Consider the following 26,227-nt stretch of genomic DNA (forward strand, 5'->3'; position numbering starts at 1 on the left):
CTTAGGATCTATCTCCAAATCTCTAGCACTGGGGTTACAGACATCGGCTACCATGCCCCATACTTATGTGGGTGCTGGGGATCCAAAAGCAGGTCCTCAAGCTTATGCAGCAAACACTGAGCCATCTTCCCAGCTTCTGCTTGTTTTTGAAACGTTCAATGTGCTGAAGGGTTGGCTGTTTAAGTCATATGGTGATCCTTCACTCCTATAAACATAAGACTTTAATAAATTAGTTTGGACTTACCATACATCCGTTGTTTTCTTAAAGTGGGGCACACCTGTAGTACAGACTTGAGTATTTACAGATGCATATTAAGAACAAGAGCTGAATGTGGGCCATGAATAGAATGTTAAATTCTTAAAACTACAGCCACATGAGACAAGGGAGCTATATGAAGCCAAACATTCTTCTTCCTTCTCCACGCCTGTCTATATGGCATGCAAAAACAAACAAGCAAAGCAAGGATGGAGCTAGGAGTTCCGGCCAGAACGCTTCTCACACACTCAGCACATCTGCTGGCCTTGCTTTCTTTTTGTGCTGTGACATCAGGGTCCCTGTGGTCAGATCACAAGCTATTCTTCCCAGTGAAGGTGTTCAAAGAATGTCAACACCTGCTGACACACAACTCTCATTATTGAGGGGAAGGCAGGGTGGCAATTGGATGCTGTCTTAATACCAGTGCCTGCAAGGACTTCATATTGGGCCTGAAGGGAGCCTAGGAAGGAGGAAGGCCTCCCAGGCCTCCAGTCTGCAGCATCGCTGTCACCTGAAAGCCAGATGGGAGGCTCTGATGGGGACCAACTATGCAGAGCCGACCAAACACAGACCACTTTACCCATCTCAAACACTGACAAAAAGATGTTCAAGTATCTGGAATATCGAAGAAAAGTTTCCACAGTCCCCAATACAAATCCAGCCCAGGGATTCCCCATAACAGGTGTATCCTGGGTTTTCCTCAACAGCTCACCTAAGACATCTTCCTGTAGCAATTTGCTGGTGGGGCACCTCCCTTCCTGGCTCATTTGGCCTCTAGTGACCCCAAGTGCTCTTTGTATAACGGAGGAGCCCATGAGTCACAGCTGACATCTCTAATTATCCCCAACCCTCTCTGCCTGGGCAGGTACTCCTTTTCTGCCCAGACGAAATGAGCATGTTTACCCAGGCTTGCCTCCAGTGTCACTGATGTCTTGGTCCTCAGGAGGGGCTTAAGGGCCGGCAGAGCAGCCCTGTTCATGGAGAAAAGCTGCAGCTTCTGAAAAGCAAATTGCTTTCCTATCAAGATTGATATCAAAAAGGCACATTTTCTCTACATCTTCACAGTTGTCTAAAAGTCAGACTTGCACAGTGTCCCACCAGGCCGCGGATTCCAGCGCGATGCCCTGCTTTCTGCCACGCCCTTGCTGCCTCATGCTGGTGAACTGTTTCAAACATTTTCTAAACAGAGCCACACCACATTCCTGGTTTCCTTAAACAGAAATAACAAACAGGACTCCAAGCATCAAAAAGTCACATAAGGGACCAAAAAAAAAAAAATCAGAGCTTGGAGCTGGAGAGAAGGCGGCAGTTAAGAGCACTGGCTGCTCCTCCCAGAGATTCAGTTCCCAGTATCTACATGTTGGCTAACAATAGTCTGTAACTTCAGTTCTAGGGGATTCAAAACCCTCTTCTGACCTCTGTGGCCATTGCATGACACTAGTATACTTAACATTTATGCAGGCAAAACACTCATACACATAAAAAATTTTTTAAAAAGGCTTGGGCCAGGTACAATCCCACTAGAGATAATAATCCAGCCAACAGTCTGGCTGCCAGGCTCAGTCATCATTTTGGCTACTAGAAATTCAAAGCCAAGCAGAATGCCTGAACAGAGCAGGCTGAAGTGGAGACTAACCCTGTTTTGCATTTATTTTGCCCTTCTTGTTGCTCAGCTTGTCATGCAAGGTCATTTGGTTCCTCTGCTTTTATAAACGAAGGAGGTCATGTTCCCCCCACCAATTTGGGGCAGGTACCCTAGGAGGCTGCTTGGATTTTCCCAGAGGTGTACTCCTACCCTGAATTTTATTATGCATGTCAGTCTCTACTTATTTCTAATACATATTTTCAGTATGTCTTCACCTGTTCAGGCTGCCATGATAGCACAGGCAGAGTGACTCATAAAGGAAAGAATGGAGAATGCAGGTCCAAGATCAAGGTGCCAGGAGGTAGGTTTAATCCTAAAGCCCCTTCTGGCTTGTTGGTGGTCCCCATTTGGCCATACACTCTCAGGACCTAGTCATGTGTGCACAGGGTGGGGAATGGGAAAGCAAGCTCTCTGGGTGTCTCTTCTGAAGGCCACTAATCCTGTCAGGAAGGCTCTGTCCTCATGACCTCATCTACCCCTGCCTACTTCCTGAAGACATCATCTGTAAGTCCATGAGACTAGGGCACACCACACAGACATTTGGGGGTACATATTCAGTCCATAATAATATACATCAACTTATTCAAAGTCCTAGTAACTTGGTAAGACAGAACTTAGGTATCAGGCCAAATGCTTTCACTGCCAGGAGGCTCTGCTTAAGGCATTTATGTCTCTTTTAAGGTCACCTGTCAATGCCCAAGCATAAAGGCTGCTGAAGTGACAAAACGATAAGCACAAACACAGGCTAGCGCGATAAGTCAGTCTCTGGGCAAGGCTCTTTCTTCCTAACCCAGTAAGAGAGAGCAGGAGCAGCAATGTGATTGGCTAGTTTCTACTCAAGCTACTACTGTTTAAAATGTAAGAATTCGCCGGGCGTGGTGGCCTTTGATCCCAGCAGAAGCAGGAGGATCTCTGTGAGACCAGGCCAACCTGGTCTACATAGTGAGTTCCAGGTCAGCCAGGGCTACAGGGAGACCCTGTGTCAAAAAAACAACTCATTCAACATGCTTTAAATTCAAAGCACATCCCTTGACCTGGCAACTCTCACATAATAGTGCTGTCCACCTGACAAGACTAAAATCACCTGGGAGACAGGCCTCTGGGCTTGCCTAAGGGGAGGGATTACTTTAAGTACTGAGACCTGCCCACTGTGGGTAGCATCTGTCCATTCTCTGGTTGGGATCCTGGACCCTATAAATGGAGAAGGAAAAGTGAAGAGCAGAATGCCTTCACTGCTCTTTGATTCTTGACTGTGGTGCAATATGACCAGCTGTTTCAAGATCCTGCCTGACTTCCCTGCCATGCAGCTACGATAGACTGTGCCTTGAATTGTGAGCGAAAACAAATCCTTTTCTCCTGTAAGTTGTTTTTTGTCCTGGTATTTAAGCACAGTAACAGAAAAGCAATAAAGGTATCCCACATTTAGAAATTAAGCTACTGACATTATTCAACTATAAGTCACATGTGGTGGTTTGAATGAGTCCTCTGCAAGAGCAGCAAATGCTCTTAAACACTGTTCCACCTCTCCAGCCCTGTTTTTTGTTACTGAGACAGGGTCTCATGCATCCCAGGCTGACCTCAAACCCACCATGTAGCTGACAAATGATCTTGAACTTTAATCCTTCTGCCTTCTTCTTGAGAGCTGGGGTCACAGGTGTGAGTCACACCTGTTTCTATGCAGTGCTGGGGATCAAACCCAGGGCTCTGTGCATGATTGACAAGCGCTCTACCAACTAAACAACATCCCCAGCTTCAGTATTTTTATAGATAAAAGCAGCTTAGTAAAGTTTTAACATCTTGGATAAACAGGTTAGCAATGCAAACTACTGAGTAAGCTGTGGACTCCTTGGTGTCACTCTTAGGTCTCATGTGTAGACCATGTAACTTTTGAGCAAGTCAATCCCTTTTAAACTCAGTTCTTTGCAACCTATAAATTCAGGTCCACTACACTTATCTCCCAGTTGTTAAAAAAATACAAGTCTAAAACAAGATCACATGTAAGACCTTATAAACAGAACAATGCAGTCATATCAGGCTGCAGAATTGAAGCTACCTATGAGTTAGAATGAGAGCCCAATTCATTGAGTGTCCTCTGAGTCCCAGAGCTCCTAGCTCTGACTGTCATGTGTCCTCTATAAAGGCGGCTGGTACTGCTCTGGCTCCACTTCAAAGGCTTTGCCCAGGACCAGCTACCCAGTGCCATGTGAAGGAACAAACTGGTTTTTGGTTTCTTTTCCCTTCCAGTTTTAATATTATGCAAAGTATTTAAAGCTTTATTTAAATAAAACTTGTTTTCAGAAATTATAAAAGAAATATTACCCTGTGCACTGCACTTCTAAAATTTCAGGTTCACTGAGGCACTACCTAATCGTGTATAAACATTACCTTAATTAAGACACCAAAGAGAACAAAATACCTCTGTGCCCTGAAGGACTTTGATGCTTCTATTACAGATTTTCTTTCACTTTCACAAGATGGCTTGGGGGCTGGAAAGATGGGCTCAACGATTAAGACCGCTTGCTGTGCAATCATGATGACTAGAATTCAGATCCCAGTACCTATTATAATAAACCAGCTGCACACATATAACCCTAGCTGAGGAGGATTGCTGGGGCTTGTTGGCTTCTAGCCTAGCTGAGAAAACACAAGTCCAAGGTCCAGGAAGAGACCCTACCTTAAAGGAGTGGTGGGAGTGATAGAGGAGGATAGGACACCAACACCCCCTTCTGGCCTCTATACACACAGGTGCATACAATCATATGCACACTTTCTCAAATAAATAAATAAATAAATAAATAAATAAATAAATAAATAAAAAATAAAATTTAAAGATGACTTGAAAAGATGTCATTGCTTGACCAACATTGATCCTTAAAGATTTTCTGAAAGTACTGATTCTATTGGTGATTAATATGTACTAAAGGTAGAAAAAGCTAAAACATGCAATGCACACTCTCATCAATCACTGTTTCATCTGTAAGGAAAGCATGGACTCCTGCCATGGACGAGGTTTGAGTGACAATGAGAAACTGATGTCTGCACAACACTGCTGCTTCAGACTCACCCTGCCTCTCCAGGGCATGTCTCTGGCACCTCAGTGCTCCTTCACCCAGCACAGCACCACACAGATGTATACTCACTGCTTTACAAGCTGGCTGAATGCAGCTACTTGAGGAGCCAGAGGATACATCTCACTTTATTGAACAAGAAAGCACAAAGGGCTCCCTATGCAGTAAGGTTGAAGGACACTGCGGGAGAAGGGACACTCAGATAGAAACTACACAACAGAGACCCATTTCACAAAAAGGGCTCAACACTGATTTCCAGGGAGGAGCAGGGCATGTTCAGCTCAAATTTAGTGATAACATCTGGATGAAGGACCCCAAGCTTCCCGATGCTTTGACCCCGAACAAAGATCTCAGCACATCGTCCAGGGAAGAACGCCGGACCTGAAACAGAAAGAGAAAGAAAAATCAATGCTTCCTCTGGCAAAAACTGTCAATAGCTATTTAACACTAAAAGCCTAGAGGTCTCCCTTAAAAATAACTATTCTGGAAATGTCCCTCATTAAGGGCGTTGGCATCTGACCTCCCAGGACCAGCCAGTAGCAGGACCAGGAAAGACACCCTGCAGCTCTGCCTCTTCCTCCCAAAGGGACCTAAGCAAGTTGTAAGGGAGATGGAGAGGAGATGTATACTTACTGTAAAAAGAAAACTAGAGGATTTTTGGGAAAAAAATTTAAAAATAAAAAAATAAAAATAACTATTCTTTATGCAAGGGCACCCTCATACTTTCTAGTATTAGCAAGAAGCACTTCCGATTATACCAAGAAACTCTTCCAAGGAAAAAATAAATCAGAAACAAATATGAAAATAAAAGGCCTGAACTGATCAGAGAGGCTGAGCTGGGAAGAGGCCACAAGAACAGCCAGGAGAGTCTCTGGGGAACTGCTTGCGCCTAGACTAAATCCCAAAAAGGGCACAAGAAAAAACTGAAAGCTGATAACTCACATGGGATGAGCCCGTGCTGAGAAGCAGGTTTTCCACAGCAGCGCTCACTGATAAGAGGTCTACAATGGAGTCATTACTCCTCACACACTATGGACAACCCAAGCTGCAGTGTCAACGGCAGGCCACGGGGACCCACATGTGTAATTACAAGCCATGCTGCCAGAATGCAACCCACGTCCCTCCTTAAGAGCCTCCTAAGCAGCTCTGGACCATCTTCTGAAACCAGAGCAGAGGCAGCCCCACACCAGTCCTGCCACAATTTGAAATGGGCAGAGAGCTCGCTCCATCTGCTGCCAGCGCGCCACCCCGGCTTCCCGACCGAAACGGTTCTCGAGGCTTAACCAGCTCAAAACAAACCCACAAGCCTAGAGGCCTTCTCTCTAGTCACTAAACTGCCAGTGCCACAGGAGCTTATCAATGCTCCGGACTCCACTGTAGTTTAAAAACTGCTGATTCATTCCTCTCCACACCACTTGAAAAGGGATCAGTCTACAGTTCCTGAAGGGTTCAAGCAAAACATTTACTGGATGCACTATAAATACTCAGCAGAGCTGGGCTGCAAGCCTGCCACTCAAAATGAGTGCATTATTTATGGAAGAGCAAACTGCTGAATCTCTAATAGCTCCAAGGTCAGAGTAATTAAGAACACAGAACTGGGTGGGAAGAGAGGGGAATCGCTGCTATCGGGTTGATACTGTAAAGACAGAATCATACACACTGCCCAATCAATGTGGAAAGGTTTCTTTCTATTGTCTCTAAAGACTGAAAACATTTTTGTCATTCTTAAGCCCAAAGTGACATGGTCAAAAGATTGTTTTTCATATCTGATGAAGCTAATTAATTCTGCCGCACAGTGGAGATGCTTGCTGCTCAGCTCTGCACGCTGATGCACAGGTAGGACAGAGAGGAAGGGGTCAAAGACAACTCAGAAACCAAATTGGACGGATAGCGGAGAGCCTGAGCGCACCTGAGCACGACAGTAATTGCGGTGAACTCTGATACAGACAACACATTTCAATTCTGTCAAAATGCAAAATTTAAAAGAAAATACTACCCAGTACTGTACAAAATAAACAAAAAAGACAAGACTATTAACTACACCCTAAGAACAAAGACATAGAAGAAAAGTCAGGAAGGAGAGAGAGAGGGAGGGAGGCTGGATGATCTTTAAAGAAAGAATGAAAAGAACTTTTCAAATGACAATCTTTTCTCAAAAGCTTTTCTCAAGTGCTGGTAGCAAGTTCACTCACCACCCCTGGAACTGGAGGGGCTGCCCAGACTCATTCTGGCACCCCTTATACAGAGCTGTACCTGAGCACACACTCATTTGGAGGGGCTGCCCGGACCCACCCTGGCACAGTATACGTGGAGCTGTATGTGAGCACACATGTGCCATCTGAAAAAGACACTGGCCTATTCTGAAAGGCCACTCAATAAGGAAATGTTCTAGGCTTTCCCTGATAACCTTGCTATATGAAAATCTTTCCTTTTATCTATTTTCAACTCCAATTTGATTGGATTCATTTTTACTGAAGCATAAAACCAAACTATTTTAGAATCTAAGCCAGATGTGCTAGCTCTGACATTGTTAGCAAAATAAAGCCACAGAGATAAGAACTGAGAATCTTTACTTCACATAACAACTTTTGGCATCGGCAATATTTAGCAAAACTCAGCTACACTCTCCTTCAGCCGCCAGGTCCACCTCTCCTATAGGTTTGGTCCAAACTCTGCTTTAGCTCACTAATCATCTAAGTATATGGTAACAGAAATAGTTATACCACTAATACAATTTTCTCTTTTCCTGAAGAAAAGAGAACTCACATCCATAGATTACTTAAGATGTTCCAAAGTGCAAGGGTATAAGTGAGAAGAATGTTGCACACCCTCACCCACACACGGACCCCTCCACATCATGACAGCAGCCCTGAGGCACCTAATCAGAAGCCTTCCCTCACCCTATGCCCCAGGCCCAACTCCTCACTCAATACAGGATTCCTGGAGCAACCATATTTTGCTAAAGCCGCACACCTGGATGTGTGGTGACAATTTTCATTTTTTTCACTTCTAACAAGAACAGATGATGATATTAACACTTAAGGTTTTATACTGCTTGTTCACTTAGAGCAAGGCTGAGGTTCTGTTCTCCAAATCCACAAATTGAGAAGCATACAAAAGGGTTTTCAGATTATCAAGGGACAGAGAAAACCTTAAAAATACCCTACTTGATTAATGTTACAGTTGAACTAGAAATGTTGGAGGACAAATTGAAATTAGTAAAGCACAAGCATTTCTTAGTACTTTTAAAACCTAGGCACTAAACCAAACTTGGCAGGCAGAGCTGCTTCATTAACAAAGCAAGGCGCCAAGCCCACATGAAGGCAGTGGTGAGGCAGAGGCCTCCCAGATGAGGGCATGCCCACTGCCTGCCAGAGTGGGTTAGCTCAGCAGCTCAGGTGGACAGAAGTGACTGGGAAGCTCTAGCCACGACTGCCACATCTTAAACCCAAATCTGTCTAGAAACACATGAAGTTGCATGGAAAGTACAGTCTGGGCTTGTGAGAAGTCAGTCCTGGATCCCAGCCAAAGCTGCTTTATCAAATCACAAAGAGAAACATATTTTTGGAGAAAGAACAACATGCCATGTCTACAGACTGAAAGTTGCAAACTTCAGGGAACTGGCATGGCCTTGTGAACCGGAGTTCTGAGATCAAACTACAGAGTACCGCAGCTTTCGTCATTTGTGTTTAAGGACAAAACAGCTCCCGATTTATTGATATGTCAAAATGTTTAAATATTATAATTTTCAGCCTGTGTCCAAACGCTTCCCAGAACACCAGCTCTCACCCACATGTGCAGGAACTCCTTGCATTGATAAACTCTATCTAGGCTTTATTGGCATCCAGCACAGTGAACGGTCTCCATCACAGAACAGACTTTGAGAAAATGGTGCTCTCTATTGAAATACACGTGGAAGCCCAGACAAAAGAAACATCAGTTAAGCACAAATAAGAGTTTAATTTCCCAAACTTAGTGGGGTGTGAATAAGCCCCTTAATTAAAGCCTTTGTGTCGTCTCCAGAGGTCTATAATCGTCTCTGTGCCCCAGCGGCAGGGCCACTCTAAGGACCTTGAGGTCATTCCTGGGCCCGTAATCTAGCACAGCACCCAGTCTTTAGCACATTTTCTGGCTAATTGACCATCAAAGTGTTCAGGAGCGCCTTCTCTTGCCCGTTGCCAAACACCATTCACAGTTTCTTTTTGCCCCCATCTTTTTTAAGAGGAATATTATAGGCCCCAAGTTTGGATAAGCTTTACACAACAGTCTTTCCTTTAATTTCACAAAGCATCGGAAGTAGAAGCTTACGGTGGTAACTGAGCAGACCCCTCATCTGAAAGCACCAAGCTTAAGGCTTATCTCATGCTCCCCGCCATTGGCTAGCACCAGCTCACTCACCTGTCCCTTTATTTGGCTTTCTCTGAAGTACCAACTACTCATTCAACCTACTCTTCCCTTTCTTCATACTGCCCGTACATGTTCTGGGGTTCAAACTCACAAGTGATTGCAATTGGGTATTTTACTACGCAAATTCCTCCCTCACATACACACAAAGAACAAAATAAAAAGGGGGCAGAGAACAATGGTAATGTCCATACCATATCATACATGTCATCGCTAAAAACAGAAATTATCCTCATGAGCTTTTCACCACATACAAGTCCCCAAATTCAGGGATGAAATGCAAACGTGTATTTAAAGCTACCTTAAGCCATCAAGCCAACCAATATATTTTAAGTCTGTTCAAAATGACTGCCCCATGGAAGACAGGTGAAAAGAAGGAGTATTTTAACACGGCTAACTTCAGGGCTGCTGCCTACCCTGCCTGACCCTTTGCTCCTCTCAAAGGGCCAATGAACAATGAACACATAAGTGAATGAAAAAAGTTCCCCCATACATTATATCCTACATGTATGCATGCTTTCATTCTTAACAAGTAGTTGTTCTCAAGTTTAAGGACAAGCAAATTTTTGAAGACACATGGAATTACAAAAGGAGAAAGAGGTACAATGTAGGTAAGATACTAATTTTTAAAAAGAAAGGTTTTAGAGTATAAAGAGCTAAAATATCACTACCAAAATATGAACACAAAAACCATTTCTTTCTGATCTCAGTACACTCAGGAGAAAATGCCTCTGCAAAGACCATTTAATTTGTAAGGGGAGACTGAATAATTTCCAACTGGTAATATAAAACACCCATTTTTCTCCCAGATGTATACAATTCTTCACCTTGCATTTGAAGTGAAATATTTATGGTACCTAAAGTCTATAAAGAGAGAGGACCTAATCCTTTGAGTTTAATGGCCATCTTTCATCCCTTTCTGAAGATCAAAAGAAAGAAAAACCCCTTACACAACTTTACAGTGCTAATCCCAACACACCTGCAGACACCATTAACTCTACAGGGAGGCAGCGGGACATGAGAGGGCTGAACCTACTCAGCCCCACAGGCTCGGGGAGGGAGTCAGGTGAAGCCCAACACAGTATGCTCTACCACAAATGACAGTAGGGGCCTGGGACATTATTCTTACAAGAAATCAGCAAAGCTCAGGCTTTCTCATCTTCCGATAGAAAAGTGTCCTCTTCAACAAAGAACCATCTTTTGCTGAGCATGGTGGCTCACACGCCATCCCAGCACTCAGGAGACTGAGGTAAGAAGACCACCAGTTTGATTTTGGTCTGGAATCCATAGTGAGACACTGTCAGAAAAATGAAAACACCCCTCCCTCCCCTTTAGAATTCACCAAAATCCCTGGTCTTTGTGATGAGACTACAATCGGCATCCCTGGCTGTCACTTTCTAACAGCTAATTTAATTAGCAGAGCAAATAGTAAGTGATTAGGCAAGATCATGCTATGGAAACCTAAGGCCTATTTTAAAGTCTAGTGTTTACAATGCAGCTCACATACACCATATTTCACCACCTGAAAGAAATCAGGAACACCGCAAAAGCTTAAAGGTGACCTATCTAATTGCAATTTTAAGTCAGTCTCAAAATAACTTGTATAAAACCAAAGAACTGTTAACTCTAGGTTACCAAAGGGTCACTATCTGAGTATCATTTTTGAAAACTTCTCCTAAGAAAAACCTCCATCAACCTACTCTTGTCTGACACTCAGACATTTTCTGCTAAATCACATTTCTCAAGTACTTGCAGGATATATTAAGAATATTAATTTCAAAGAAAGAGAACGGATAACCTGGCCTTCCTGTGCCAACAAATGGTTCTTTTTCTAGTCTTTCACCTGACCTGGGAATGTCTGTCAAACCAAATGCAAACAATGCATTACTTCCTCCACAGGTTCAGTAAATGATAACAATGCGATTGTGATAGGCTAAAGAAAGGGAGTCAGTCTATGTGATTGTACCCACAATTCCGCACAAAAGCAACTGAGACCTATGGCTGACTTGGAGTAAACATAACTTCAAACACGAAATTATAATAGGTGAGTTTTGGGTTCAGAATTAGATTTCAGTTGACAAGGAAGGCGTGTTGGGAAAACAAAAAACCCCCACAATATTAGACTGGAAAAAATGGTACTGTACCCTCTTTCTACTCATCTCCCTCCACCCCCAGGAAAAGCAATAGGTAGTCCACAGCTCTGGTCAAACCCTTGAAGAAAAGCAAATTACAGATGGAAAAAAGTGGAGGACAAAGAGATTAGGAGCCTGGCCCGAGGCAAGCAATAGTACAGGCTGGAGAGCAAGCCAAAGGTGAAGAAGGGCCACTGAAACCTCTCTGTGTGTGGCCGATGGGCACATAAGCCTGCAGCATGATGCTTTTAAGCTGCTGGTCAAGCTGTCCACTTCATGTTTGCAAGCTTCTGGTTTACAATTAAATAAAACTTATAAGGTAATAGGGAGAACTGGCAGTTTGTCACTTCTAACCTTAGGACATACCCAGGTGTACTCTGAAATGTTACTAATACAACAGAATGCTGACAAAATTTGGAGACTTCATTTGAGAAAACAGAACTACTTTTTGTTTAATGTGAGTGTTTTGGTTGCATGTAAGTGCACCACATGTGTACAATGCCCACAGAGGTCAGAAGAGGGTGTTGAATCTTCTGGAACTGGAGTTAGGAACAGTTCTTAGCTATCATGTGGATGCTGGAAACCAAACCCAGGTCCTCTGGAAGAATAGTCAGTGCTCTTAACTGCTGAGCCATCTCTCCAGCTCTCAGAAATACATTTTTAAAAGCCCCCCACCCCAAACACAGCATTCTTAATGAATAAATTCTTGATTCTGTGTGAGCAGATAAATAATCACCATAGTAACACCATGTAAAAGTTTAGGCCCCCCTCAAAAATGCTACTTCTCCATTTAAAATACACATCTTGACGCCCTCTTCTGACCTCCATGGGCATTGCACGACATAGGTACACTTACATACATGCAGGCAATATACTCATGCACGTAAAATTTTTATATATACTATTTCTTTTTAACTGGAAATTACCTTGGAGGCAATCCTATCCATTCCCTTATCTGACACAAACATGTACACAATCAGAGTAAGAAAACCATACAGCGAAGGTTAGCAGAACTGAAACGAGAACCCCGGGTCTTCTTAAACCGCAGTCTACAATTCTTTTGTCCAGCATTCCTTTTTCCGAAAAACCTAACATCTACTCCAAGTTTACTCTGAGGAGTGATTTACCCATCCCAAAATGCTTCCATAAATTCCTGCATCTTCTTTTCCCCTAAGACTGGTCTACACACAACACATAAATGCTCTCATTTTACAGAAGACAAAACTAACAAAATCTTTGAGTTCAGCAGTATCACATGCTGTAATCCCAGCTACTCATGAGATTGAGGCAGGAGGACCCTGAGTTTAAGGCTAACCTGGACTACATAGTAAAGACCTGCCTAGAAATACATAAATAAACAAGTCCCTAATTCCATGGTAAAGTAACAGAATTTGTGGCAGAATTCTGTTACTCTGCTACAGCTGAGGACTATGCATCTTTTTTTTTTTAAAAACATTTACAAGAAATTTATTTTGTGCACACACACGCACACACACACACACACATGCACACACGTGTGGAAGTCAGAGAAAACTTGTAGCAGTTGGTTCTCTCCTTCCACCGTGTGGTTCCTAGGGACTGAATTCAGACTGATAGGCTGGGCAGCAGGTGCCTTTATAACCACTGAACCATCTTGCTGGTCCAGTATCTATATCATCTTAGGAGCTGCTTTTTCAATTAATTTTATATTCAGTTGCTTAAAGACATTTTTTATTATGTTCTACTGTATTTACATATCAAAGTTTGCCAATTCTTTTAAGTTCTGTATGTTATTTACTGTTGTAAATAGGGCTTCTATAAACATATTTTTCTGCTTTCTATAGCTTTCTGAAAGTAACAGTATTCTAGTAAACACACACACACACACACACACACACACACACCAAAAATGAACCGGTGCCCCCAAAGTCCACAATTACTCTAATTTTCTAATTTTAAAAGAAAGCAGATTATGGATTCATATATTTTTAAAAATCAGAGTAACATTATTTATGAAAGACTTCTAGAATGTAGTTTGTTCAAGTTTAAGGCTAGTCTTGGCTACTTAGTGAGTTTGAGATCATCCTGGGCTAAATAAGACACCATCTCAATGCCTCTTCCCTGAAAAAACGTGTTACAAAATGATCTTTAACAACTTTTCAATTTTCTAAATAAACTGTAGCACAGTGGGAATTACTAAACCAAACTGTACTGCTGGTTCAAATACACTAAGGGGGAGACAAAGCAGACGGCACAAGGTGCTGGGAAACGTGCAGTGGCTTCACCATACTAAGGGTAAATGGCAGAAGCAAAGTCAGAACAGAAAAGGAAGGAGACCCGAACCTTGCTCTTAGCAAATCCCTTAGCTGAGAAACTGGTTTATTGGCAAAGTGCTCTGAAAGGTGATGGATGCCAACATTTGCTCTAGCTCCAGTGTAAAACAGATGCTGGGGACCACCCAGGGGATCTGAGGACAGGCTGCCACTTTGATACACAATATATTCTTGAAACTGTTAGAAAATGTCCTACATAAAGTATCAGCTTAGCTTTTTAGCCCTCTCTAGTTCTAGAATTAATGTTTCCTTTCATAATCTCTCTGAATCTTATATAATGCACATATATAATACATAGACGGGAGACCCAGAAGTTATAGATTAAATATTTAATTTTGAAAATTAGGTTTGCACCTCAAATTCCGCTTTAATTACAGACAAATTTATTTTACATTTTAATGTTTTAGCAATAGGACTGCTAATGTTCTGAGATGGACTGGACTTATTAAGGAGTTTACAATGCTATCTCTGATATATATTTGAAGTTTCTTGAAATACTTCTCAAGAAAAAAGCTTTTAGAAACTTTCAGAAACGAACAAGGAGCCTCTATCAAGTGGTACCTTTGTAAGTGTGGATCTGGGAACTCCACTCTTATGTGATTCGGGTCTTTATTCCAATTCCTACTCATTTTCAATATATATATACCTATTCAATTTGACTGAAGGAGGACTTTTGAAAGTTATTTTATCTTTTAAATATACAAACTGAAGATATTTTATTTCCTCAGTTCCTTCATGGATTTCAAAAATCATTTACAATAAAATATGGTAAACTTAGGAAGTAAATCAGTCCAATTTTTAAAAATCAAATAGTAATAACTTTAAAACAATGCATATCAAAAAATCTACAAAGTGTTTTGTGAAAAAAGAAAAAACCTAGTCTTCAATATTGAACTCAGACTAAATTATAAATATCTGGGAGGTGTTAATATAAACAAAAGTGAAATATTTAAGTGTTAAAGGAAGCACGGGGACTTCCTTTCTAATCTAAGAGTGGGAGAAACTTTCCCAACTGAGAAATTCAAGCTCAATAAAGAAACAGATTAACTTTGACTGTATGATTTTTTAAAAAAACATGGCAAAAATCATGAAGTCAAAAGGTTAGCAAACTCAGAAAATGTCACAATATGTATCACAAAAGGTTAATCTTCATACAACATAAAACCTAAAACTTTTTTTTTAAAGACCCACAAACCTAAAAAAAATAAGAGGTTCAGAGAAAAGGAATTAAAAATTTACTATAATTGAGAAAACAGGCTTGTATTTACTCATGTAAGAAAGATTCAGTTAAAATTTCAGGTACCACGTCCCACCTAAAATACTAGGAGAAATACAAGCTGCGCACAAACTCAGCAATTCAGTGTAGAACTTGGTCTCATCTGTGTTGCAGTCTTAGAGCCAGAGAGTTAAGGGATGGGTGTTTGGCCAGACTTAATACAAATACCAATGTACCTTTTGTCCTAAAAATCCCATATTTCTATGAATCTGTCCTCAAAATATACTTGCAAAAACACTAAGCAGCAGGCTACAGTGCAGTACTACTGACCAGAAATGAGCCTGTGTTCACTGACAGTGTTCACTCTGGATCCCATACCATGAAGCAGTCCACAGAAGCTGAAGGGAGGATGGAGATGTCCACATGGTGTGGGAGGGTCACCTTAGCACAGGCTGCCTGGAACAAGAAGCCAGCCACGGCCCAGTGTGTGCAGCACCCACCTCTCCATTTGAGAAAGTGGAAGGGAAGACAACACACATGCCCTTACATTTTAAAAACATACTATAGAAGGATAAGTGATATCTAAGAGAAAGCAGTTGGGTGCAGTGGAGCATGCCGGAGGCAAAGGCAGGAGAATCAGGAATTCAAGGCTGTCTTGGCTATATAGAGACACCCTGTCTCAAAACACAAATAAACAAACAAAAAGTCTACAAAAAATTATATAGACTATGGAGGCAGGGAGGGAACAGAATGCAAGAAGGCACAAAAGACAATGATCTAAACGTATCTTATTTGGTAAGCTAACCCTAAGCACAAAGAAGTGAGGGTGGTTATTGAATTGTTCCTGGCAGTGATATAGTTAATAATATTGGAATGTTTATTTTGAAACTAGGATGACAAATAAATAGCCAGCTGCAATGTAAGCAAACAGCGATGAAAATGTGTTAAGAACCAGGGTCTTCGGTGTCAATTAAAAGAACTATAAATCAAATGTATTACGTAGACTCCTCAAGCCCTGAATAGGAATTGAAAATATCCATGCCATGGTGAGGATGAGGCCCAGTGGATGAGCCTCTTGCCTAACATGAGGCCCTAGGTTTAAACCCTAGTATTGAAAGAAAAAAAAATTTTTTTTTTTGAAGCACTGCTTTATCTTAAAAAAGGTGTTCTGCATCTCTGCATACTAAAAAGTCCTAGAAACAATGCTACACTCTGTAGTAACGAACACCCACAACACCCAGATCCTGACCTAAATTTTACTTCTCACTAAAAGGAACCAGGAATCCTTGGAAATAAGGCAGATTCCAGGGCTGAGATAGAAGGGGGAAAAGTGGTCTGGACACCTACCCTGAGCATCCCCTTCAGATGAAGCTGACCAAATAGAACCATTTTTCCCTCTACTATAACTAGATTTTCCCTTTTTCCAGAACAATTTGGCCCTTAAATGAGTTGAAGAAGGCAGAAACCTCACCTGGGTATGAGAAGAAAGGGAGGCCCCCAGGAGGGAGCCAGCCTCACAGTACCCTGTAGAGCAAACTCCTGGGGTGAGCAGGGCAATGAAGGAGAGTTATACATAGGGGCATCGATCTCAGGGTAACAATAAAGGGTGGGGTCACTTCAGGATTCCCACTGTTGGACAAGAGAAAAGTGGAAGAAATCCTGAAATGTTAGCTGGAATTACTTGTTTGGGAACTTAAGAGTCAGTAAAAATATATAGTCAGCCCTTGGCACCTAGGGCTCCACACTTACAAATTCAAACTGCACACAAAAATATTTTTCTTAAGTCTGCACCTATATTAAACATGAACAATTTTTTTTCTTTTCATTATTCTCTGAACAACACAGCATATCAATGACTTCCACAAGACTCTGTTAGGTACTACAGCAATGCAGAGTGATTTATAGTACCTGGGAACATGTGTGCAGGTTTATGCAAATACTATAAATGTCGTATAAGGGACATAGGCGTGGAAAACCAATCCCCCTGGGGTACTGAGGGATGCCTTTGTATGCACGTGGGTATGAATGTGCACGTGCAAATGTGTACACACATGTGCATGCATATGTGTATGACACACTCTCTAGCTCAGTGCTCTGAGAAGGCAATGGAACAGCAAGCCCCCTCTCCAAATAGCATAGCAATGGCTTAGACATGACAGAAACTTATTTCTCTCTCACATCAAAGCCATAGTATTCTCCAGAACAGTGGAGGCCAACGTCTAGTTTGAAGGCAAGAAAAATGAAAGTACAATGTGGTAAATAAAAATATCTTTCTCCAGGGAAATAAAACCTTGATTCTGAGATGCCATGTGCTCAGCAGAGAACTCCACATCTATCATCTGTACCTAGGGATTTGTTCAATATGTTAAGTATTATTTTTCTACTTAGCCATCTATCTGTCCTCTTAATCCTCTGGATTAAAGCTTGACAGGCCACTTGCAGGGTTGACATTCAGTTTACCGGAATATACCATTCTCTAGAAATTCCCAGGGTAATGGCTTATAACTATGATGCTATGAAAATGCTGACCAAAGGGCCCCAAACAAAGTGCTGTTCAAATGTGACCACCATGTAACCTGAGGAGAATATAGCTGTCTTTTATGCACATTGCAGAAAGAGGCCCCCCAAATTAGGGCCTGGGCTCTTGAAAGATTACGAACTGAAAACTACAAGCTTCTATCTCTTTGTATCAGCTACGGCACCCTTTTCTACAGAGACCGAAGTCTAGTTTGAAGGACAAGGAGAAAAGAAAGCACAGTCCGGTAAATAAAAACAAATTCCCTGGGGCTGGGGCAACGGCTCAGTGGCTAAAGTGCTGCACACAAGCTTGAGGACCTGAGTATGGATCCCCAGCAGCCATGTGAAAAAGGCTGCTGTAGTTCTGCACATCTATAACCCTAGTTCTGGGAGAACTTCGGGTGGTAGACACGTGGTCCCTGAAGCTCACTGGTCAGCTAGTCTAGCCAACTGGCAAGAGTCAGGTTCAAGGAGAAACTAAAAAACTATAGTGGGGGGATGGAGAGATGGCTAGTGGTTAAGAGCACTGGCTACTCCTAGAGAGGACCTAAGTTTGATTCCCAGGATCCATATGGCTGCTAAGAACCATCTGTAACTCCAGGTTCAGGGGAATCTGATACCTTCTTCTAACCTCTGCAGGCACTGCATGACATGGGTGCACTTACATACACGCAGGCAACATAGTTATACATATAAAATAAAAATAATAAATTATATACATATATATTTAAAATAAAAAACATCAGGCATGGTGGTGCACACCTTTAATCCCAGCACTCAGGAGTCAGAGGCTGGCAGACCTCTGTGAGTTCAAGGCCAGTCTAGTCTACACAGCGAGCTCCAGGCCATCTAGGTCTACAAAGAGACCTTATCTCAGTAAGACAAAAAAAAAAAAAAAAAAAAAAGAATTTTGTTTTTAAACTAAGATAGAAATCATTAAGAAAGATCATTTAGCCTCTGGTCCCTACATGCATGTGCAGACACCTGCACACATTTACATGCTCAAGTGCACACAGAAACAGAAACAGAAACAGAAACAGAAACACACTACACATACACATACATTTCTCGGGGGCTATGGTTCAGTGGTTGCCTAACAGGCACAAGGAAAACACCACATTTTTCTCTCTTTTTGCTTCATCATATAGTTGAATTTAAATCATTCCAACATATGCATTCTGTGATGAAATACATTCTCAACAAGTATGAAAACTGGTTCTTGGAGGAGAGGACATGAACAATTCTTGCACATTACAGTGTCTTGGGATCCTCCAATGCTAAGCCCTGCTTTTTGCTCAGTGTTCAATTCCTCTCATTGGGTTTTCTTGGGTGTCAGAGAAGCAATGCTGACAAAGAGCACAGAGCAAAGGAATACAACAGTGTATAAAACTTGGCAATAAATGACTGGTGGGAAAAACTACCCAGAATTGCTCACTATATAATTACACCAAGCCAGGCATGGTGGCTCATGCCTGTAATTCCAGCCCCAGGGAGGATGAGGAAGCACTGCAAGTTTGCGAACAGCCTGCCCTACAGAGACACTTTCTCAAAAAACCAAACCAAAACAACAAAATCAGTCACAGTGAGAGGCAGGCTCCACGTACCTGAGGGCCACCGCAATCTTATGCATGCTGTTTGTTTCATCCTGACAGCCTTCTATATAGCTTAGGCTTTGAGAATTAGGAAAACGTCACTAATATTTTATCAATTTTTTTTTTTTTTTTTTTGGTCTTTTTGAAACAGGGTCTCCCTGTAGCCCCAGCTGGCCTGGAGCTTACTACGTAGACAGGCTGGCCTTGAACTCAGAGATTTGCCTGCCTCTGCCTCCCAAGTGCTGGGACTACAGGTGTGTGCCACCACCCACGGCTATTCTATCAACTTTTAAAAAATTCTTTGAATTTACTTTTATTTTATATGTATGAGTGTTTTGCTTACATGTATGTAAGTGTGCCACATGCGTGCAATGCCTATGGAAGCCAGAAGAGGGCACTGGATCCCCAAGAATTGGCATTACAGATAGTTGTTAGCTGGCATGTAGGTAGGTGCTGGGAACCAAACCCAGGTCCTCTGCAAGAACAGCCAGTGCTCTTAACCACAGAGTCATCTCTCCAGCCCCACAGTTCATCACTTAATTCAAGAAGTTTTGAAAATATCTTTATGTCACGTACTATAAAAAAATATAAATATTCAACCACCAACTAATTATTTTCTCATATCATGGAAACATTAATACTTTCATGAGTTGCTAGCTAGCATATTTAACAATATACTATAATTTATACGAGTAAATACATAGAATTAACTATTTTAGAAGTCTGGAGATGTATCTCAGTTGGTAGAGTGCTTGCATAGCATGCTTGGAAACCTGGGTTCAATCCTCAGTATCTCATAAATTGAGTGTGGTGACACACAACAGTAATCCCAGCACTTGGGAAGTAGCAGAAGGAGGATCAAGAGTTTGGGCCAGTGAGATGGTTCAGTGGGTAAAGGTGCTTGTGAGTAAAAGGCCTTGCCACCAAGCTTGACAATCTGCTTGATTACCAGGACCCATGTGGTGGAAGGAGAAAAGTGACCCCCACAAGCTGTCCTCTGACCTCCTCTAGCACATGTGCCCCTTACTCCCCAACAAAATAAATAAGTAAAAAATACAATAGTATGATCTAGAGTTTAAGGCCATCCTCAACTACATAGTGAGTTTCAGGCCAGCCTGGGCTACCCAACACTTTTTCTCAAAATAATAATAAGAAGAAAGAAGAAGAAAGAAGAAGAAAGAAGAAGAAAAGGAGGAGGAGGAGGAGGAGGAGGAGGAGGAGGAGGAAGATTAATTAAAACAAAAAAGTCAAACTTTTTCAGTACATATACACCTAAATACTAATAGGTCTGTTTTGTTTTGTTAAATAGGGTCTCACCAGGTAGTCCTGAAACTCTAGACCAAGTTGGCCTTGAACACAGAGATCCACTACCTCTGCCTCTGGAGTGCTAACCCAGCCCTTAACTTTTAAGTTACAAATCTTATTTGGTAATGGAGAATTATCCAGTCATAAAGAATAATTAATTATATCATTTTCAAGAAAGTATATGAAACTGGAGAACATCATGTTAAGTGAAATAAGCCAGACTTAAGAGGACAAATACTGCATGTTTTCTCTCATGAAGAATCTAAATTTTAAAAAGATTTAACCAAAGTATATTGTATGCTGTACATGTATGAAACTGTCATGATGAAACTTACTATGTTGCAGAAATTGTAGTAACAAAAAGCCTGAAATTGTGTTTGTCCATTTTCTCTGCACAGAATAATTAAAAATAAGTTTTAAGAATGGGTCTCATGCCCTACCAACTGAGCCTTACTTAGGTGTAGAGGTTATATTGCAGATGTGTCACTTTGAGATGGGTACCTCACAGATACTTATTCTCTGCATTTGACCAGAGGAACCTTGTAATAGATTCCATGTGTTGCAAAATGAAGCTTCTTTGACGAGTGGTAAAAGGTATTACTCGTAGCTAAGATTTGCAGCTAAGATCCACAAATGAGTCTGTGTTACCTCACTTAGTACAACAAGTTTCTAGTTCTATCCATTTACCTGCAAATATCATGATTTTCTTCTCTACTGCTGAGTAGAACTCCATTGTGTAAATGTACATTTTCATTAATCATTCATCAACTGAGGGACTTTAGGAGATAATAACAAAAGGTTGTCAGGGTGTGTTACAACAGTATCAGAGCACCAAACTTACTAAGCCATTTAGTATGGGAACTGCAGGGCTGTGTACTCCAATTTGCAGAGTACTGAAATATCAGATAAGAACAAAAAGACATGAGTAGAGAGAATTTTACCTCATGTACATAAGATGAGACAATAAACATTCAAAAGTAAGGCAAGCCCAAGAGAATCACGAGTAAGTGGTAAAAGCTCTGTGGCCCTGCTAACTGCTCCCCCAGTGCTGAGTACTCAATTTCTCCTCTTTGTTTAATATTGCTTTGTGTCTTCCAATTCCTTCAAAGTGGATGGAAATAATGGTTCTGGAAAGCTTGCCTCAAATACAAAAAAGTAGACATCCAGAGGACAAGGTACCTTTATACACGACAATATGCTTTCAAACTTTTTAAAAAACCTGATACCTTAGCAGAACAATGCCTTTGTTGGTGGTAACAAAATGAATGCTGTTCAGAACCCCCTTTATCATAGTCCAGGGTGCCCTATATAAATCAAGCCATAACCTAAGCACCTTTATTTCAACAAGTTGTTCAACAGATACTGTTCTAATGCATTTCTAAGCTCATATTACATAAAAAACCAGTGTGACAGCAGGGAAACATCCCAGTTTCACCATATTTCTCAGCATCTGAGATCTTTCACAGGTATCCTGGAAGGGGAACAAGGTCATGACCCGCATGTCAAGCCAATGATAATAGGTGTTACTGACAGAGAAGGCACCTGGATAGCCACAGTGGCTACATGTGGCAAAGAGCGAGATGTGGACGCTGCAAGGTTCCTCTTCATCTCACGAGATGAATTCTGAGCAGCACAAAAACAAAAATTGTCACAACTAAAGCTCTGCAAGTTCTGTCTCTTCACCAAGGATCCTGTCTCAAATTAAACTGAACTTTTTTTGTAGAACTGTAAGAAATCAAAACTGGAAGAAAAACCATGTGCTCCAGTCAAGGCAACCAGTCACAGAGCCCACGACATGCTAGAAGAAATTATTTTTGCCACTGATTTGCCCAGGAACCACATTACTGTTCTAAACACAAAAATGTTGAGAATTTTCCTGGCCCAGAAATGGTTTTTGAAAAGGATAAGCAAATCTTAACATACATAATTTAGTTTGCAACAAACCACAGAAACGAAGAGGAAGAAGCCTGAAAGAAAAATTAAAAACCATACATTTGCTTTAACGATCTGATCATATGTCACTAAAGCATTCTGCACTGAACCCCTTTCAACCCTGAAAGCACTCTACAGTCAAGTTCAAGGTTCTTGTCTCTCAACACTAGCCCTGTTCTATCAGGACTCTTGACCTGGCATTCTACATCACATCACGTCTTACATTGCAGAGGTACTCAGCAGATGAAAACTGTACAATTAAGCAACACAGCTTTGTCTCTCTGGCTGCAGCACGGGCTTCCTGAGCACTGCTGAAGATGCTGGTCTGCTGCACAGGGCTGCTACCTGGATGATCGGCAAGGTGACACTACAATGCCAACACACACCTTGGAACTATCAATGAAGTGAGTTCCCAGAGTTCTCTTACAATGGGCAGGGCCGAGTTGCTCAAAGGAAGATCAAGTCCTATTCCACTCACCAACAAGCAAAGCAGCATAAAAGGAAGGCTGGCGGCACGCTTAGCAGGGCAGGAAAACAAGGCCAACTGCCAGAGTGACTGACATTAGCAGGAATCTCTGGTGAACACATTTTGCTAAATTATAATTACAAAGTGACTAGGGATTTTTAATTATTAAAAAGTAAACCATATGCCAGAGTAATAGAAGACAGCTCAGTAATCATGAACGGCATGAAACAGTAGTTCTTAATCTGTTCCTACTCGCTGCCCCACTCTAAAGAGTTTTTGCTACCAAAAAAAAAGCTACATATAAAATAACAGTAAGCCTGAAAAAATGATGTAGCTAAACATACCCCAATGTCTAAAGTCCTGTGCTTACAAATTTACTTAGGCGTCTGGAAATGAGCTTTGCTGCTAAGCTGTGGTCTGTGTGCTCACACAGTAGAGGAAGAGTAATGGCAGCTCTGCTGCTGACTTATTTTGACAAGCCCTTTCTTTAGACCTTGATTCTCTGACCACAAAAAATGATAATCGTATTTGTCATTAAATAATCAAAATAGACTTAGAAATCCTTATGAAAAATGAAGAACTAGTATTCATGATGACATTAATTCTCTTTGGCTTGATGGCTCTTACAAAAAGCATCCTAGAAAAAAGCACCCAAGAACTAAGCACATGCCCAGGATCCAGGAAGCAGGATGTGGCCAACGATGGTGACAGGCAATGAAAGTAATCGTCCTCTGTAAGAAAGCTAGATATAGTGAATACATACTGACCTAGGCCACCCATGTGTAGAAGCTCTATCAAAGCTCCTCAAATTCATAAATCTTGGGAATTTCACAGATGTAAAAATTTTAAATGAGAGCCAAATAGAGATTCAAAAAGAGAAACAAGTCAGAGTCCTTAAACACCCATCCAAAAAACCGAAGTGACCTAGGTGTGGCGGCTCATGCAAGGCACTCAGGAAGCAAAAGAAGAGGATGCCAAATTCAACTCCAGCCTGGACCACACTATGAGACCCTGCTTCAAAAAACTCAAGGGCTGTAGATGCAGCTCAGGAGCAAGAGTGTTTTTGTTTAAACTGCCTAAGGCCCTGAGTTCAATCCTAGCACTGAAGAAGGAAAAAGACCTTGGCCCAACAAAAAGGAACGGAAAGCTCTACAAGTACCATAGCTACGCCATGGTTAAGTTTAGGCTGACTCTAAACTTAAGTAAATCTCATTTATTTTGTTTGACAAGAGACCTAGAAACAATTTAAGCAAAATATTTTACGACCACACCTACTGTTGTTGTGGGTGCTTCACCAGAGAAGGCCACTCAGACAACGCTTTGCTGTCGAAAGTCGTGAAATTATCAGGCAGTTGGCCCAGGGTATGGGAACACATGTCAGCTGGACCCCGGCTGTGTTGGGAACAGGTCAATGTGTCCTGGAGTGTACCTGCTAGCTACAGATTTATGGCTTCTATAGGTTATGCTTGACTTGCTTCTGCAGAATAGTAATTGTTACTTAATAGAATAGAAATTGTTAAGGGGACTCTCCACCTGTAAGCTTGGGAACTTAAGCTTTTCACCCCTATAAGCTTACCCTAGAGATGGCTCGGTGCTACACACTGGTTCCCGACACCCTTGTGTAGTAGCCCTGGCCAGTAACGACTTTCATTAAGCAAAGTGTTGTCTGAGTGGCCTTCTCTGACGAAGCACCCACAACAACAGTAGGTGTGGTGTAAAAAATTTTGCTTAAATTGTTTCTAGGTCTCTTGTCAAACAAAATAAACTTAAGATTTACCCTACAGGGGAAAGAAAAGAAAAATTTCAGAACTTCTTGGACAATAACCACCTGGCATGTTGTGAGCACACACACATTCACTGAGCCTGATTTAAACTGCAGACTGCCCTGCACTGAGCTCAGCTTTAACGCAGGGATCCCACCTTGCTCAGCTACATTATGACTGGATTAATGGTGTGAAGCCTTCATAACTTCCTTTTTCTTCTGCCCTAAAGCTCCAGATAGACAGCTCTTGGGTGCAGATAGACAGCTCTTGGGTGCAGACTGCCACCTAAAGTCTTCTCAGCCTGTTCCATGGTTCACTGTGGTGCTGGTGGTACAAAGGACCAGTAACTAGGGGCTACCATAGGTCAGCTGGAACAAAAGTATGCTGTGTAGCACACACAACAGTTCTGAAAAGCAATGTCTTTCAGATGCTGGAGGAAAAGAGAATCATCTCTAGAAAGTACTAAAAGCCATGTGAAATAAATAAAGCTTGATCTCACTTTCTTTCTGCACGCCCTAAATCAAAAGCAAAATGAAATGAAACAAAACTTTTCAGAGACCAGGATGTGGCCTCCTCCTTCCATTCCATCAACTATGCACCCCACAGCCTCTTACCTGCTGACGCTTGGATCATGTAACCCCTCTTCTCACCAGGAGGCACATCGAGCAGCTGCATAATTCTGTCCAGAAGCCCATGGATTATCTCAAACCCAGGACTCTTGTTGTAATAAACAGCACAGAGATGCCTGCAGTTTTTTGCACCTACATCTGGAAAAAACAAAGAATGACTGAGAAGACCACACTAACTACTATTTAAGCAGCTATTTTACCCCAACCACACTTGGGCAAAGTTAAGAAAAGGAGAAAACAGAAAACTACTCAACATGAAAAGGAGCATTCACCTTCTGAAGATAAAACTTTTCAAGCAGCAAATTCTCACAGGTGGGTAAGTCTGGTGGGGAGGAGTAAGTAACAGTGCTGGCCCCAGGGTCAAGGCTTCACTACAGTGGCTGCCTATAAAACTCCTTGTAAATGATTTAGCAAGATGCATCAACACTAAGCTTCACACTCTTCATTCAGACTATCCATGGTAGAATACTAAATATCAGGCAAGTTTTAAGCAGAAATGTATTTACTAAATTACATCCAATAAAGAAAATCAGCAACAGCGTAAACTGTGGGATAAAGCACAGGCAGAGACTCTCCTCAGCATATTCTGGGGACTGTGAGCGAGCAGCTCTGTGAAAGCTTATGACAGACAAGAGCAAACACTTAGAACAATCAAAAAGAATGTTTTTGGCGGTGCTGGGGATTGAACTGAGAACCTTGCACATTCTAGGCAGACATTCTACCACTGTACTCTATCCCCAGTGTCTAATTTGTTTCTGGTGAGGCCACAAACTTAAAAAGGAGACCAAACTAAGTTATGTTGTTAAGGAACCTATACAAGTTGGAAAACTAGGAAGCAAAGTGAAGCAATGATATCACCAAAGTTAAACTGAAGCTGCCCGGGTGAAGGCAAGGCACTGTGCTGGAGAAGTCAAACCAAAAGACAGAGACCCTGGCAGTACTCCATCTCTCAACTGTGTAGTTACAGTACTGTGTGCTTTATAATCTTTT

General features: G+C 41.7%; 1 protein-coding gene across 2 annotated transcripts in view; it reads right to left on the reverse strand.

The window, feature by feature from the left end:
• Positions 1–5,070: 5,070 nt before the first annotated feature.
• Positions 5,071–26,227, reverse strand: part of Farsb (phenylalanyl-tRNA synthetase subunit beta) — a 73,596-nt gene continuing 52,439 nt past the window's right edge. For both annotated transcript variants that reach the window (XM_008825813.2, XM_029559989.1), the window contains 2 exons: positions 25,223–25,375; positions 5,071–5,350 (listed from right to left, as the gene is read on the reverse strand). In XM_008825813.2, coding sequence (XP_008824035.1) covers positions 5,199–5,350; positions 25,223–25,375 — 305 coding nt within the window. In that variant the 3' untranslated portion in view covers positions 5,071–5,198. The remainder of the gene's footprint in view (positions 5,351–25,222; positions 25,376–26,227) is intronic.

This window comes from Nannospalax galili, unplaced genomic scaffold, assembly GCF_000622305.1.
Source record: "Nannospalax galili isolate Female #2095 unplaced genomic scaffold, S.galili_v1.0 scaffold127, whole genome shotgun sequence".
Classification (NCBI taxonomy): domain Eukaryota; kingdom Metazoa; phylum Chordata; class Mammalia; order Rodentia; family Spalacidae; genus Nannospalax; species Nannospalax galili.